The following is a 16,882-nucleotide window of genomic DNA, read 5'->3' on the forward strand; positions in this document are numbered from 1 at the left end:
GGCCACTGCTGCCTGAAGATTTCTCTGCCAGCTGTTTCCTTTCCTCACAGGAACACCAACACCCTGACGGTGAGGACAAGATTACGTACCTACACCTGACAGCACCAGTTCAGATGGACACTTACACAAGTACTTATTTAAGCAAGCTTAACTCCATCCCTATTTAGCAAAGCTCTTAGGTATAGGCACAAACTTAAGTCTCCACAGCTACAAGGAAGAGGCAAGCCTGTACGTAAAGCTTTTTGCTCCATGAGGGTTTTTGTGTCATTCTCAGTTGTGGGATGATGCTCTGTAGATGTTTCTCCTTTGCAGAATGAATCTTGCTTTGCTCAAGTTCTCACAGTCCCCTCCGGTCTTACCATGCAGGAATCAGTGTTGTTCCTAGTGATTCCTAGCAGCACTGTGACAGGGTGAAGAGTGTGACGGAGAGAGCAAAAGGAAAAGCAAGACTTACGTTGGCTTCGAGGCTTCTGCCTGGTCAGTCTGCAGCTTCTCCCCACCTTCCACCTCCATGGTGCAATAGACAATACGGTTGGGAGCCAGTGACTTTAAACCCTGCACCTCCATGATGACGACCTGGGGACAAAGAAAAGTAGCAGAGCTTAAGAGAAGCAGCCTCATTCAGACCTAGCTGTCTTACACAAAGTGTTTTGTGCACAGAGCAATGAGCAGATCTTCCACTCCTGAAGTCAGTGCTCTACCGAGTTATGCTTTCTGCTGGATAGGGCTCAGCAGGAGCGAAGAGTTTTAGACATCTCACGTCTTGGTTGTGAGAACGAGTCCTTTTATTTGCTGCTAGATAACCTGCACAAGCTTTTCCTACAGAGAGCTCTCTTGCTTTGTGATAGTTCCCTGATCCTCCGTACAGGCACGTTTAGAAGTCAGGCTTATTTGATGCTGCCATTTGAAGGCACTGTCTTGGTGTTCATAGTCATACTTTAAATAGGAATTTTTATGTCTGAACTGAATAGTATTAATATGAACTCTAACATCCAAAGAGCTAGACTGGACAATCAGTGTTGTATGTTATTCATTGGCACAATATATTTAACAAGAGACTGCTTAGGAAGAGAAATGAACAGGAAACTACACAAAAATAGAAATGTATGTTTTTTTTCTGTATCCTACTTTTTTGACCCCATTCAGGTAGCAGCTTTGACGATGTAGCATAAACCCACTCTCTTGACACACAATAGCAATCCTACATTGGTGTCTGAAACACTAATGACTCCTCGGAGTAAACACCTTGCCTAGACTGCAAATATTTTTGCACGGGATAATTAACCTTGCTGAAAACAGCTACCACAGCTACACAGCTTCCAGGACAGAGACAGCCCGTTTCAGATGTAACCGTGGGTCCTGGAGGCACCTTGCTTTCCCTGGGCTGTACGGATGAACTGCTCAACACAGCACTGAGCAGGAAATCAGTCAGCGTTCAATACCAAACAAACAGCAAGCCGGTCAAGTACAATATTTCTATGCCAACAGTCAGCCAATCTGCTGAGTGCATTCAAAACTTCAACAATTTTTAATGGTTCTCCAAAGAGAAAGCAAGCCTTGATAAGCAATAAAGTGACACCGCTAGTTGTCAATAATAAAACACATTGACATTTATAGCATGTTTCAGCATTTGGGGAAATGGAGCTAACAATGATGAATCTTTATAATGTTACACAGTTTTGCCATGCTAGAAATTCTGGTTCTCTTTCCACCGACTACTGCACAAACAAACTGTGAAGGTAGCCAGGCAATTATGAGTATCTCAAGGCACATCTAGAAATTAGAGGCCGGACTAACCCCTGCAATATTGCACTGGTTTCAGGGACATTTCACAGAGGCAGCTTTTGTTCAGGGGTACTAGCTCCACTTGGTAATAAGCCTTATGAACAAGCCAATTAATTTTGCATGTTTCTGAGCCATTTGACATGCCCACTGGAATTTTCATTTGGAATTTCAGCTGCTATAACTTACATAGTTTGTTCCAACAAGATGAAAAATCAAAAATGACACACTATTTGATCATAGGCAAAGCTTCTGGTACTGGAGAGAGGAGCAGTTCCTTACGGAGTTCAGAAAAATGGTTTCCACTGACTTCTCCCCACCTAACTCTTAAGCCTGAACTGAGCAGAAGTTGGCCGCTGAGAATTTTTATTCTCACCAACTCTGTGCACTGTCTGCTGGAAGAAAGACAGCGTGCAGCTTACCTCCAGGGAGAATGACAACACCACGTCTGACTTGGAAAGCTGGTTCTCATTTTCTTCTCCCATGTCGATGATCGAGGTGTTGTGGCTACGCTTCAGCTTCTGGAGCTTGAACTCAGAGCCTCCTTTAGACACAGGCATGCTCTCTAAGTTTGCCATCAGGAGATTGACAGATGACTTCAGCTCCTCAATGTACATGTTTTCCATTTCTTTGGACACAAACTTCGGAAACTTGCGCTCCTTGGATGTAAAAATAAACAACAGAATAAACTGTGGTGACAATCAACAACCACTTGTTACAGTGGGAGATTCCCTCAGGAGCATCTGCAGAGACGTTTTAACACAGGGAACTCCCACAAACCAGATGACAAATTATAGCTTTGCCTCTGTCATGCTGAAACATTATTGCTAGCTTCCCATAGAATTACTATTTGGTACTTATCCAACTTTACTATTTCTTGCATGCACTTGCTTTTCATTCATTTTCTATCTGTAAGTGGTTTCTTTCTTATACATGAACTCACCACTATAATCACTCCAGCTCAGATCTCAGCTGAACCACTGATGGGATCGTTTCCCTGATTTCTGTCCCCCGAGGCCCAAGAAGGGATTCCTCCAACAACACCCTCAGGTTGCTCCTCTGGTCAGCTGTCAGGTACCTGTCTTTCCTCAGCAAACATTATTTTTTTCCTATGATCTCCAGTCCACTGACTCTGAAATGACTGGAACATTTTTTTCTTCTGATAACCCCCCCCACACACAAACGAGATCATGATTAGAACTGGCACCTTCAGCCGTTAGCAGGTTGAGTCATGACACAATATGGACTGGCTTGCAGGAACAAAGGGAGCTGAAGACAGAAACTGGGAAGCAAACTTAGACCTCCTGGGTCTAGGTTACCTTTTCTCCCACAAGAGAATCCAGTTCCAAAGCCTTCCAGGAAGACTTGTCCCTTCTGTCCATGGTCCAGTTCCACCGACCCTGTTTTCTGGACATGTCCTTTCCCTGAATCTGCTCAGACTTTCACCAGCTCACAGTGGGCTAAAGAGACTGTTCAAGATGCACAACAGCTAAGCAGCACTTGGAGCCAGAGAGTTTTCTACTGACATGCAAGGTATCTTCTCTGCTGTGATAGAGCTGCACTGCCCTGGGCCCATGAAAAGGCAAAACAGGACAGAGAGCTGTGCCCTGGCACCCAAAGGTAGGGCTGACGTGTCCCACGTTGCACAACAGGCCAGGCGAAGCCTTGCAGAGCTGCGCATCCTGCAGCACCATGATTTGAGACCATGCTTGACTATAAAACCTTTGTTTTCTCTCAAATTCCAATGCTCTAACATGAATTTCTTAATTTATTAATGAAGAGTTAAGTTGCTTTTACAAGAGAAACTCAAAGATGGCAACCTCACTGTTGGTTTTATGTGCACAGTAAGTCATACTGTGCAGCAAATCTGCACTAAGAAGCTAGCAAAGAGGAGATAAAGCTGCAACAGGCAAAGCCTTCACAGAACCGACTGAGCCTTCCCTGTGCCACAGAGAAAGCAGCCTTGCCCAAAAAGGACGATGCAGAGAGATTCAAAAGGTCATCTGGATGCCTCCAAAAAGCGATATTCATGGGTCGTAAGAATAAAACTTCTTGCAGGCAGCTGCTGTTGGGATCTGACATTCTAAAGCTAAGGCCTGCAGCAGTAATGTGAATGAGATTAAATATCAATACCTGCCAAGTGGATAACAGATAAGTTGCTTTAATTTAAAACCTCCCTCTGAGCTCTGCACAGTTGTATTTTTAGGGTTGCATTCTGCACCAGGAAATGTCAGGTTATGTTTAGGACTGTCTCTCGCAGGGACAGTGGTGGCATGGGTTGTTTTTAACATCCTTTGGGAGAATGGAAATGGCAAATTCTTGTTTGCAAAAATAATTCATGAAGTTGCAGCCTTCTTTGGCTGCTCTTGAACCATGGATATTGCTGTCCTACATGCCAGAAAGAGAAAAAGAAATGAAGTAACCAGTCAGCCAAGGCCTGGCTACCAATTTCAGAACCAAAGAATAGCAGCACATCATTATACAGAGGTTTAAGTTTTGATGAAAATAAAAAACATTGTAGGTTTGTAGGTTTCCTGGCAAATAAAATGAAAAAGGTCAAAACACTGGAGAGGAAAAAGAAAAAAAAAAAGAAAAAAAAAAAGGAAAGAAGCAGCAGTTGACTTGCTTCTTTGCTGTGCATCATCTGGCCATATGGTTATCAGTCTTCATCCTATTTTTATTAGTGAGGCAAAGAATAACACAACCTGCCTTCCCAAAGACACAGCGACAGTAGCTGCCTAATGGAAGTGTCAGTAAGGTGTTACAGGGATCCTTACTAATACCTAACTGTAACTGCCCTGTGCTCTTGCACACCCACTCATTTCAATGCAGTCACAAACAGCTCCAAAATTGCATTTCTCATAAAAACTTCATCATTTGGACACAGCTCCTCGGGAGCACAGACAGGATTGCTGAGGGTAAGCAGGTCTCAGCCTAAGCTAAGTCTCAGATCAGACTTCTGTTGTTCTTTTCTTTCCACTTATAATTTCCTGATTATCGAGAACAGGCAGCTAGATCACTCCCAGTGACTTCAACCCCATTCCCTGAGACTCAGAAGGATCTGATTAGGAGCATGGATAACTTCTTGGCCATGCTGATGCCAACAGGATCCAGGATTTCTCTCCATCTATTGTGTCCTGCAGGCAATGTAAATTTGTACTGTGAAGCTATGATTTGCTCCTAGGGAGAATGTCTTCCACAAGGGTCCCTGGGGAGTTCAGCTGACTGCTTGCTTATAAAAACTGTCTGGAGCTCCCAGGCTGCTGCTCTAGGTGGGAATGATGTCCAAAGGGTTGCCACATCGGCCTGACTATTCCTATTGGTCACATGTGAAATCAGTTGGGACAACAAATCTTGTGCCCTTACTGAGTGTTTGCTTTGAAGCAGGGAACTGTGGCACCCAGCAGCCCACAGAACTCCTCAAATCCATTTAGGGCAATTCTTGGCTTCTTTTACATGTTATCATCCACCTTACTGTCCAACATGTGCTGCAAGTTTGACAAAGAAGGCTTAGAAATACACTTACAGATCTAGCTGGAGCAGTTCAGGAAGCTACTTTCCCTATAGCTGAGAGCCATAAGGAATTTTTGAAGCATCTTCTGTCCCAGCTCATCAGGGACAGAAATCTCTTGATTTTTAACAGATGATTTATTCACAGGGTTTTCCACCCAGTGAGAAAAGAACCTGGGGACTGCATCAAACTACTTATGTGCTCGTTAATACAGAATTGGGTTTTTTCCTTATTTTTTTTTACCTTGGCAATTTGCTCAGCCATTTGAAGACGTCCATCCAATTCACGTCTGATCTGTGCTGCTTGCTCATCTGGGTTGTCCAGCTGTGTAAAAACAAAAAGCAAATCAAGGTGAAAAAGAAAAACAGTGCAGCACCTTTAGAAGCAATTGATCCATTAATAACTGTAGACAGCTCGTGCCAAGGGGCTCTGCTTGGGCACAAGGCAGCACACAGAGTCCTTGCACGGCTATTGGAACCTGTGGAGAGACAGAGTGCCCTCTCGAAGAAAGCTTTTACTGTTTCTTTTATTTCACATGCTTTGAACAGATCTGGCAGCCCCATTTGGTGAAACTTCGGAGCACCCTGTCCCTTTGGCATCACCTCCTCCTGCAGTTCTTCAGCTTGGGCCTGGGTGGTGCAAGTCCAGGCCTGGAAAGTGCTGGGAAGAAATGCGGCGTTTGCCTGTGCTGGGTGTCTGCAGGAGAAGGACAGGCTGCTCTGGGAGTTTCGCTCCGTTAATTTTGCTGATGAGTAAGAGATCACTCGCTGTACAGAGAGCATATCCAAAACACTCAGATCAACAAGGAGAAGGAAAAGAAGTGTTATTTATGGTTTGCAGGCCCATAGCTATATCCTCGTGTTTCATCCATAAGCACTCCTGACACATTTTGAGCCCAGTGCCCACTCTTCCAGGATGCTGTTGCTCCTGCTCAGCACAGCTTGGGTAATTTATACCAGGTGGGTTTGCAGCTGACTATATTGAGCAGCTGTATGAAGCAGTCTGGGTGAGAATTTGCACACAACAATAGTTCTGCCGTGATGTGGCAGCAGTGCCATGACACGCAAACCCACCGGCACCACGGCAGGTCCCCTCAGCAGCTCCAGATGCCCAAGCCAACAGCCCTCCTGCCCCTACACTGCAGCTGGAATAAGACAGAAGAAACCAAGAAGGGTTCAAGAGAAATGCACGTCAATTCCCTATGGCTCCATCCTGCCAAGCCCCCTTGCTACCACGCAGCTCATGCAATCCGCTTTCCTACAGCGTTCAGCAGAGCCCTTTTTTGCCACACACTGTCCCCAACCCTGTGATTCAGTGTTTTGCACCTCCCTGGCTCTGAAATGTCTCCTGAGGGTAAAAAGCTGTTGTTAAGCAAGCAGAGCACACACATAAGGCCTAGCGACTGCTGATAAGCAGCTTCATTTCCATAAGACTCAGAGGTAGCTGGTGCTTTTTTTGTGGGAATACAAGGACATAAAACCCAAAACGACCAAAAAGCACAAGATCCAAACTTGGACCCCCAAAGCTGTTGTAACAAGGAGGGAATTTTATAGTAACTTTCCAGATTCTGCTATCTCTTTAGTCTCCATTGGAGTAATTTCAGCAACAACAGAAGGCTAGAAATCTGCAGTAAGCCCTGCTCCCTCTCCCGAGGAACCAAACCAAGCCTGGTGGATGAGTTTTGGTTCATCTCTTCTTGCGAACTCTACTTCATGCAAGAGGGGACTGGCTCCCCCATCCCAATCCCATTTCCTAGCACTTCTGGAGGAGATGGCTGACTCACAAATCAAAGGTCAGGGCATTACTTTTCTGAGAGCACCAGGTTCATCTTTGCCTTTTCTAAAAACATTGCCTCCAGAAAGCAACCTCTTGAGCCCTTCCTGAACCAGCCAGCCAGTCTGAGGGCAGCTGCCTTATTTTTCTAACGATTGACTCCTCCTGGCTACCAGGAAACAGAATTGCCACGAGCCGCTGTATGTTAGCTCGCGCGGTGACAGCTACCCATAAATGAGCTTTATAAGCCAGTTCGGGGTTGCTGTAACTACCTCTGTGTGTTTTATCCTCCTCTGGAGACGAACTGTTTCAGAGAACAAATGCTCGGCTGGTGCAGTGCAGTCTGGAAAGTTACAGCTGGAGAGACGATCAAACTTTTGATTCAAACCCTGCCGAGCGATGAGCTCCTCTGCTGGAGCTTCCCGAGCAGGCTGCAGTCCACAGCTCCCTCCTCACACCTGAGCTGCTCCATGGTATTTTCTCATCTGTCGGCTTGAATAACCTAAACGGCCTCTGTTCTTGCACTTGTGAGTAGCTGCATGGATTCTGGAGTGGATTTGTCTGTGTGCCGCCACAGAGCATGGTCTGGAGAGTGACACCCATCATGACTGAGACTGAGGGAAAACATATTCTCGCTTGATTTTTGAAAGCCTCCATCAACACGTTTAACTAAAACAGGAAAACTACGAAGTGTCCTGACCCTAATCCAAATTCCAGGCCTGGCCTCCTTGATTTCCCTCGCTCCTACTGCACCATAAACATTTCATACCTGGTTTCTTCACCTTTCTATTCCTGATCCCCAAACCAACGAAGAGCCATGAGCCACCAGTACTTTCCAAGATCAATTTTTCCATGGACTTCTACTGATCTAAACAAACTCCTGCTGCAAGTATCTTTCAGAGCTGCCTAATGAAGGGTAGAAAATGTACAACCACAGATTTCTATTTCTTTTCAACACAGAAAGTGAGGGCATTATTTTGAATTCCATTTGAGCTACAAGTAATTGAGGTTAATCGCACATTACCCAAAATAACTCATGTGCTAAATTTAGAAATCAAGGATGCTGCTTTGGAGGAGAGTTGTTTTTGCAGGATGATAATGAGCCAGCAAACTGGCTCACACTTTCTGCACTATCTTGATTTTGCAGATGTTCTCCAGTGATGGTAGAGGTGGCCAGGGCTCTGCCATGGAAGGATGTGGTCACAGAGGATGGGGCTTCTTGGGGGCAATGCCCTTGGCAGCCTCATTTGCGGCTGAGCGGGTCAGGTGTTCTTTTCCAGAGCTCTATGCTGCTATTCTTGTCAGGATTAATTAGTGATGTGGCCGAGCAAGGTAACCTGCTATTTAAATAAAAAGAAACAAAAAAGCAATATTGCCAGGAAGTATTTTCAATGACTTTGCATGATAGCTCCATGGTAAAAACTGATCTTTGGGAGACCAGTCACAAAGAGCTTTAGTGACAGCCTGTCATGGCACACAGAACATTTCCTTCTCATTATATAAGGAATGGTACTAATGAGACAGTCCCTGTCTGCAGTCCTTATGTGCCATCCCAGCAGTTTGAAAAAGACTTCTTGTGACTAAGAGTAGCAGGGCCTGCTGCTCATCAGGGCTCCTCCATCATCAAAGGAGGCTGAGTACGTTTTACACAGTCCTAATGCTACAGGAAGCCGTTAAGAGATTAACATTGGTGCCCATAAAACATACTTTGCTGTGAAATGAGGTAAGGAGCAAACATAGCACATGCAATCTAAGCAATACTGAACATCCAAGTAAAGCAAAACAGATCCTAATATCACTGAAACTCAATTTCTTAACTAGAGAATCAGCTATTTATTTTCTGCGGTTTGTATGCCCACTTTATATTCAAATACTTGACAGCCAAATACATAAATGATTTACAAAGTCAAGGAGAAATTGAATTAGTTTCGTTCTGCATTATGACTATGTTATGAGTGTGCTATGAATAAAGCAAAGATATAAATCATAAGGTTGCCCCAGTCAATTAAATGTGAAAAGTATTATAAATTTCACTATATATATGATTTGTCATATGCACTGGGCTTTTCTTCAGCAGCATGCCACAAATGTATGACGTACATAATTTGCAATTCTCGACTGATGATTACACAACTGCCTGCTGCTAAATTAGATGTTTTCATAGGTCTGCCCGCGCACAACATTAGTTCACTCTGCTTGCCCTGCAGAGATTATCTGTGTTGGTGTTACAGCTGCTGAAGTGAAAGAATAAAAATAAAATAGAATTATGCAGATCAGATTCTGACTGGAACCCAGAGTTCATCAGAATCACAGTCAGTCTGTCACTGAATGCATGGCAAGGCGTACGCGTACTTCTTAACCAAACGCTGACTATTCATTTGCTAGGAAAAGATCTGTCAAAAGACAGCTTTTTACATATAAACTGCTAAGAAGGAATTAATTTTAAGGTTCACTAGTAATATGAAACAGGTTGATAATTTTCATCTTGCGCTTTTGAATAGGTGACAGTTTTAATCCCTACTAAAGAACAGTTGTTTGTATTTAGAAGAATTTCCTACCGCAACCCTGAATCGAGTTCCAAGACTTTTTCTGACGTTATCCCAAGGGGATGGAAGATAATCTCTCCCCACCCTTTGAGGCAGAAGAAAAGGCAAACAAACCCAATTAAGTCATAAGATGTGCCTAAGTGCAAATCAAAGCAATGCCTAAACTATCTGGCTTGCCTGCAGGGCAGCTCCTGCAAACCAGCAAAGCTGGGCAATATAATAGCAACAAGCCCAGACTCACTTCCACTCACCCGGGAAAAAGCCTGTGGCATTTCAAGGACATGAACAGAGTCAACGGAGACTTTCAATTCCCCTGCATTGGGAGTCAAAGTGTTGATCCTGAAAGCTCCAGTTCATCACAGCTTAAAAGGAAGCCACTAGGAAGGCAGCCCTGGCTCCGGAAGCGGCTCCGGAGCTTCCTGCTGCACTTTTTCTTCTTCGTTTGCCCTGTATCAATACGTGTGGATATTAATACACATGGATATCAATGCACATGGACATCAATGCACATGGATATCAATATACACGGACGGCAGACACGGCTCTTGTGCCATTAGCCACCACGGCAGCGCTGGCTGCCATCGGTCAGCGCTAGCGGCGATGCTGCAGATCGAAGCCTCCTGCTTCCATGGGAGAAAACAGGGAAAGGAAGGATGAGCAAGCAGTAGCCACACTGCAGCAGGAGCACGTTAGAGCACTCAGTCGGCGAAGGAAAAGAACTGCTCCGGCTGCCCCATCCCCTGCACATCCATGAGGCGGCCTCCCCAGAACGCACGCAGCTCAAGCACCGCACGCAATTCATGTGAGCATTAAGGGACACCCACCACAGTGCTGCATGTTTAAGTCACCACAGCAAACAGCACTACTGGAAATAACTTTTTTTTTTTTTTCCTCCAAACTACAGGGATTTATAATGGCAGCAGACAAGTACAACTTGCAATTATCAGCCTGGCATTAACCACACGCTAGGTGGAAGCGACAGGTATCATTTGCATGACTGTCATCAGCCACAGGAGAGGAGCCAGGAACCACTGGGACCTTTTAACGGTTTAATCCCTTCCTGCCAGGCACTTTTCAAGCTGAACGCTGCTCCCCAGCAAGCGGAGTGAATGTCACCAGGTCTGGACGCTTGAAGCGTAACAGGGACCTGTCTAAAAGGATTTCCCTTTGCAGAGGGTGACAACGGGGTTGTGTCTGAGCCCTGTTTCCTTCACCACACACTCCTGCAGCAATCGAGCCACCAGCAATGCAGCCCTGGAACCCACGTTTTAAGGGTGCTGGCAATGCACGCACTTAGTTACCACACAGGACTCACTGCCTGGGAAACGGAAGTAAATCCAGCTCTTCACCAAGGGCACTGAAAGTCACAGCATTTAGTCTCGGTCTCCATGAAGCCAAGAACCACTTCATATGCTGATTTCAGCCCCACAGGATGAAAAATCGGGGTTGGAATTAGAGAGGATATAAGATACCAAGAAATGCAAGAGAGTCGTTGGGTACCGCGCTGCCTCCCCCTGCCCCACAGGCGGGGGCTGCCCCGGGGCCCACGCGGGATCAGGATCGGGATCAGGATCAGGCAGCGGGAGCGCGGCAGGGCTCTGCGCCGCAGCTCGCCAGGGAGCAGCTCTCCCTGCCGGCATTTTAAGCATGGAGCAGCCTGGCCGATCCGATCCCGCCGTGGAAATCAGGCTGGAGGGACAGCGCAGAGCGGCTGCTCCCAGACAGGGACCTTCCTGGGCAGGGATGTTTGTGCCAGCCTCCGTATTTAGTCAAGAAAATGACACTTTAATTTTCCAGCTCCCTGTGCATGGCACACCCCCATTCAAGCAAAGAGATTCCAAAAAATCCTGGTTTGTGAATGAATTTTCCCTGTGCAGAGGGCAAGGATGAAATGACCTGCTGTGAGCTGCTTAAACCCTCACTAAACTTGCTTACCCAGAGCACTGCACGATTGCCGAAGCACCAACCTGTCCACCAAAACGGAGCCAAGAGCTGTGACAACTTATGCACATTGGGTTACACGCGCTGGGAAGGGAGCGATTCCAGGCTCTCATCCTTGGAGGCTCCTCTCCTGAGCAAGTGCTTGATTAAACAGTTCAAAGTAAACACGTTGTATGCGAGGGCTGAACAAGATCACAACACGGGTGACAACTTTGCCGCTTTGATGCGGGCCTTTAGCAGAGATGGTTGTCTAAGAAAAGGCAGTTTCGCTTTGTCATGCACCGTGAGAGGAAATATTGAAAAATTCATAAGCTCCCTTCACTTAATAATTAATCTATCAGTCAAGACTTACTAGTGACTCGTGGCATCTGGCACCACGCAGGGCTCTGGCTGAAATTAAAACGTGGCCCCCCCAAAGTGCTGCACTAGGTGGAGGAAGCTCTGAGCTCCTTATCAGGGAGCTGCTGCTCTAAGAGACACCGCAGGCAGCTGTGACAGGAGACAGGACACGTCTGCACGGCGGACACCACATGGCACCCAAAACCAGCAACACAGATTCACTGCAACATCCTCTTCCCTTAGAAACACCCATGATTAAGCAAATACTCCTCTATGAGCAACAAAGGCAACAAGGAGAGTCCCGTTTTGTGTCCCAAGTCCTGACCTCTGCTGATTTTCCTGAGCCAGAAACGGGAGGATCTAAATATTCCCTCTTTTGTGCAGAGCTGGGATGCTGAACTTTCTTTTAAATTGGAAATGTGAATGATGTTAAGCTGTCCCGGTAGCTTAAGCCATTAATACACTGGGCAACATGCTAATCCTCAGTACAGCAAATTACAATTCTAGGACTGCCAGCTGTCTTGGGATTTGAATGACGGAGAGGAATAGGAAACGTGGATAATTTTCCCAGGGTCACGCACCTCCCTGTGCCAGCAAAACTAGCATTTCTCCTAAGGGGCTGGGCAGCAGCATCATGCAGCCCGAAAGGGGATGCAACAAGTGTCCCAGTGGCTGCTCAAGCAGAGCTTTCCCCAGGAGCACCAAGGGAAGCAGCAGGGCAAGTCCTGCCCCTGGAAACTCTCTCATCACCCCTAAAATGCTGCCCAGAAGTGGGGAGAGGGGAGTGACGCCTGGGGAAAGCAGGGGGGACAGAGGGGATTTTGGCAGAGCTAGAAACAGAGCTCGGACCTCTGCTGAAGCCATGGGAAGAGCCATGCGGACTCACGATGCCCATCTCACAACATTTTTGTTGAGAGTAGAAGGTGTTCCTCCTCCTTTTCTAATGAAAGTTTTCTTTTTGGTTCACAGTTGAGGATCACCTTTCTAATTCCTCTGACTCCTGCAATGGCTTGGAAAATCCCAAGGGGCTGCACCTCTACACCTTGCTCCGCACGTGAAGGGCAGCTCTCTAAAACCTCCAGCAGCGATATCCCTCCCTGGAAACCAGAGCAAGGTTGAGCACAAACAAGGCTGCCCAGAAATAAAGCACGGAGAGGGATTTAGCTTTGAATAGGTCCACGTAACCACAGCTGTTACAACGGGCAGGGCCGTGCCTGCTGCCTGGGGCAGAGGGGCTGCCAGGCCCCTGCTGAGCGGCTGCAGGGACGATGTGATTAAGCACCAAGACGCGTTCCCAGGAGGATGCTCTGCAACAGGCACCACGCAGCTAAGAGAAGCTCAAGGATACAGCTGCTTTGGCCAATCAGACTTCCCAAAACCAGCCTTTTAGGCTAAGTCATGCAGAATATTTCTAGAACAAGGCAAAATTTCCCTTAATTCAAGGGATTACAAACTGCGCCTATTTATCTCTTTTTTTTTTTAAATATATATAAGATGCACCGCATCATACAGCTTCGACCAGCAGCTGTAGCATAGAGAAAGATTTAAAGCAGAAAAGCTTCAGGGTTCCAGCTCTGCAACACTATAGCATTCAGGTGGTGCTTTTCAAGAAAAGGATGGCTGCCTAGTTAAGAATGAACACATTTGCGTCCGAGCTAGAAATATGGGATCTTACACAGCACGTTGGGAAAGGTGAACAAAAGATTCATCAATCCAGCAATAAAATTCCCATAAAGCTATTTGGCAATGTAATTCCTATGTGCCCAACCAGTTTTATGATGGGCAAAAGCCAGACAGCCATTTTTTTTTGTTTAGATTTACAAAATTCATTAGGTCATTCAGCAAGGGGTGTCTAAGCCACCTCAGTCTGTGTGTCTCTAGCTGCTCCCTCACCCCGACGCATCCCAGGGCCCTCAGCATCCCGCACGGCGACAGACAGGGCTGCAGAAGAGACCTGCTCCATTTTCCGCTTCCTTATGTAAAAACTGACCTTCTGCAGGAAGGCGGCCGCCCTCAGACGAGGCCGTGCATCGCCAGGCATTTGCTAAGCAGCTGCGGATCACTGCCCGCTCCTGCCACCCCAGCGAGCTTCACTATTACCTAATGAACCAAGGCTGCCCTAAGAGCGCTGGGGGCGAGCGATTGAAAACAGCGCGAAGGACAATTTGCGGAGGGCGGCCGTTTCCTCCTGTATGATGAGAAATCTCATTTCACCGTTCACAAGCGCTAGGGCTGCGCGCGGATCCCCGCGTGGAGATGTCACCCCTGGCTCCACGGTCGGCCCCTCATCTCGTACCAAAGCAACGGAGCGCTGTGTTTGTACATACATGGCCCGAGGGGAAGGAGGAGTCTCTGGGAACCAGCTCATCATCTAGGGAGGACCATGCTGGAGAGGATTCCTCCCTGCATGAACCCGGGGACGAAGTGGGGAGAAACACCCTTGCGCTGGGTCGGTCATCAATCTGCGCACGGGGAGCACAGCGGCTGCGCGGCTTTGCCAGGGATGCTGACACAAGCAAGCTCTGCACAACCTGCTGCAAAGCTGCTTGTGAAGATGCCTGCAGGTTTACAAGGAATGATAAATCCAACTAAATGGAGAACAGATTCAGCAAAACGGAGAGGAGAAGAAAAAGTGTTGTCTGCCTTCACAAATGATTTGCAAGCTATTTAAAAAAAAAAAAAAAAAAAAAAAAAAAAAAGGAAAACCACTTCCATTTGAGAGGAACATCTCTTCAATCTGTGTTTAAAAAGCTTCTGAACCCCAGAAATCTCCCTGGAAGATCATCCATGAGAGGTACACAGCACCAGAAGGGCTTAAAAACTAAGCTGGCCAGAGGCTTCTGACCTCAGAGCAAGCCTTAATACTCGCTTCTTATGGTATTGCATAACAACACGTTAGGCCCATGACAAGCAAATGCACCATGCAAGACAAATGGGAGGTCTCACCAGCTCATGCAGCTCAGGGCAGAACGCAACATTTCACCTGCTTATGCTGCCTTAAAGCTCAACTTCAGCAGGAAGGGAAAAACTTGATTTTTCAACACACAGGACACTAAACTACCATTCACAAACCATCATAGCTAGAATTAGCTACAATCAACTCATCCCGGAATACAAGAAGCAAAGACACCTGACATACCTTCAAATCCTGACCGTTTGACTAAAAGCTTAACAGTAAATACAAAGAACACATGATTTGCAAGAACTGAGGCTAAACAAGTGGTCACAGAACTCTTAAATGGTCCCCAGTTTCGGAGCTAAAGCAACTTGCAGAAGGACCTATTGCCACTCAACAGGCTTAAAGATGCAAACAAGACGTGGGAATGTTCCCAAAAGTGCACAAGTAACTCGCAAGGTGAAGGCAAAGGTCCTGCAAAGAGTATCTGCTTAAAATGTGCTAGAGGCCTGGTCTGAATACCTTTCGGTTTGAACAAAATGTAATTTTCCTGCTCTTCAGGGAGATTGAGAGATTTTTAGAGTGGCCTCTGAAACATCCGAAACTCCTGCACAAACAACAGGAAGTAGTTTCTGGGAACAGTGAATTTACATGTTTCAAGTCAAAACCTCTATTTGCTGATGCGCAGCAGAGGCACAGAGGCAGGTATGCAGGGAGGAAAAGGTGCTCTGCGATGAGTGCCATTCCCGTAGGGAAAGCCTTTCCGAACTGGAGGCTTTCAGCTTTCCGACCCTGCCACTCAGCCCTCCCCGAGGACACGGTGGCACAGCCAGTCCCCCCTTGCCTGAAAATGCTCCTCTCCCAGCTCTGACAGCTCTCAGCGTTTTGTCACAGGGGCTCGATGATCCGGCTCCATCTGTGAATTTAATATTCTCTAGCTAGCCTCCGTGCTGACACGAAATCAGGCATTCTTCAGAGAGCGAGGCCAGACCTCTCCCAGTAAAACAGTAACTCAGATTCTTCTGTTGTCATCTGTACAGCGTTTTCTGGGGATGGTGATACAGGATAATGCACGGATAACTGAAACAACAGATCAATAGTGACATGTCACCACATACCCGACTATCACTGTCATTCCCTACAAAGAATTGAAATAAAACTGAAAGACAAAACATGTTTGGAAGAGAAACTTGCCTGGCACAGAGGTGCAGCCTGAAATTGGACATCCATTCTGCAAAATAAATACTTGTAGTGTGCTTGTAGGTAACCTGGAATTGCAGGTTGAATTGGGATCTTGAACCTTGACAATAACTAAACGCCTACCTTCTTGGCAGAAGGTTGAGCAAAGACTTGGCAAAGCACCTTGTTCACTGAGAGCGTGGCCAGCTCCGGACATCCTCCCCGGCACCCAGGCAAGCGGCAAACTTTGGGGTTTTTTTCTGACAGGCAGCCCCAAATGAATTCTAATGACATTCCTGACAGTAAAATAGAGATAATTTCAACTGAAGAACACAGCTGCACAGAGACACTCTGCTGACCTTGGTTTTGAAGGCACTGACTGTAAAAGGCAAAAGCCTTTAGTAAGAGGCTGCTCAGGCTTCGGCTTCTCCTACCAGACCAAGAGCACCGGAGCAAGAACAATCATTTTCTTCCAGAATATGTACCTCAGCTAACAGAAAGCATTAACTCACGTCACAAATATTTATGAAAAAGATATAATCAAGCCATTTACAACGGAAAATTAACAATCTAAAAATTCAGCAGTGTAGACAGACAGTGCTAAATATGACTGCAGTAGTGCGAGCTAATTCAAACGGAGATACTACCGCAGAAAAATGCAGTCAATCAAGTTCCCTGGCATTAACATCCCTTTCCACGTCGAGTATCATTACATTAAGCTTGTCAGCTGCTCTGCCATCCCCTCACAGGTGTACGGCGATCACTGCACGCCCAGCACGTTGGTTTTGGGCCAAACGCCTGCGGGAAGAACCACCACTGCCGTCCCGGGAGCCAGCGCTGGACTAAGGACGCCCAGGCCCCGCTACACAAAGCGGAGGCCGGAGCTGCTCTGTGCAGGCCCAGGCCCCGAGCTGG

At 46.5% G+C, this 16,882-nt stretch overlaps 1 protein-coding gene across 10 annotated transcripts in view; it reads right to left on the reverse strand.

Moving 5' to 3' along the window:
* The window catches only part of CADPS (calcium dependent secretion activator), a 198,121-nt gene that overhangs the window by 122,463 nt on the left and 58,776 nt on the right, over positions 1-16,882 (reverse strand). For all 10 annotated transcript variants that reach the window (XM_088528269.1, XM_088528265.1, XM_088528268.1 and 7 more), the window contains exons 4-6: positions 5,537-5,617; positions 2,205-2,441; positions 455-576 (exon numbers count right to left, since the gene is read on the reverse strand). In XM_088528269.1, coding sequence (XP_088384395.1) covers positions 455-576; positions 2,205-2,441; positions 5,537-5,617 — 440 coding nt within the window. The remainder of the gene's footprint in view (positions 1-454; positions 577-2,204; positions 2,442-5,536; positions 5,618-16,882) is intronic.

Source organism: Tinamus guttatus, unplaced genomic scaffold, assembly GCF_059628265.1.
Source record: "Tinamus guttatus ecotype Peru unplaced genomic scaffold, ASM5962826v1 Tinamus_guttatus_pri_ptg000307l, whole genome shotgun sequence".
Lineage (NCBI taxonomy): Eukaryota > Metazoa > Chordata > Aves > Tinamiformes > Tinamidae > Tinamus > Tinamus guttatus.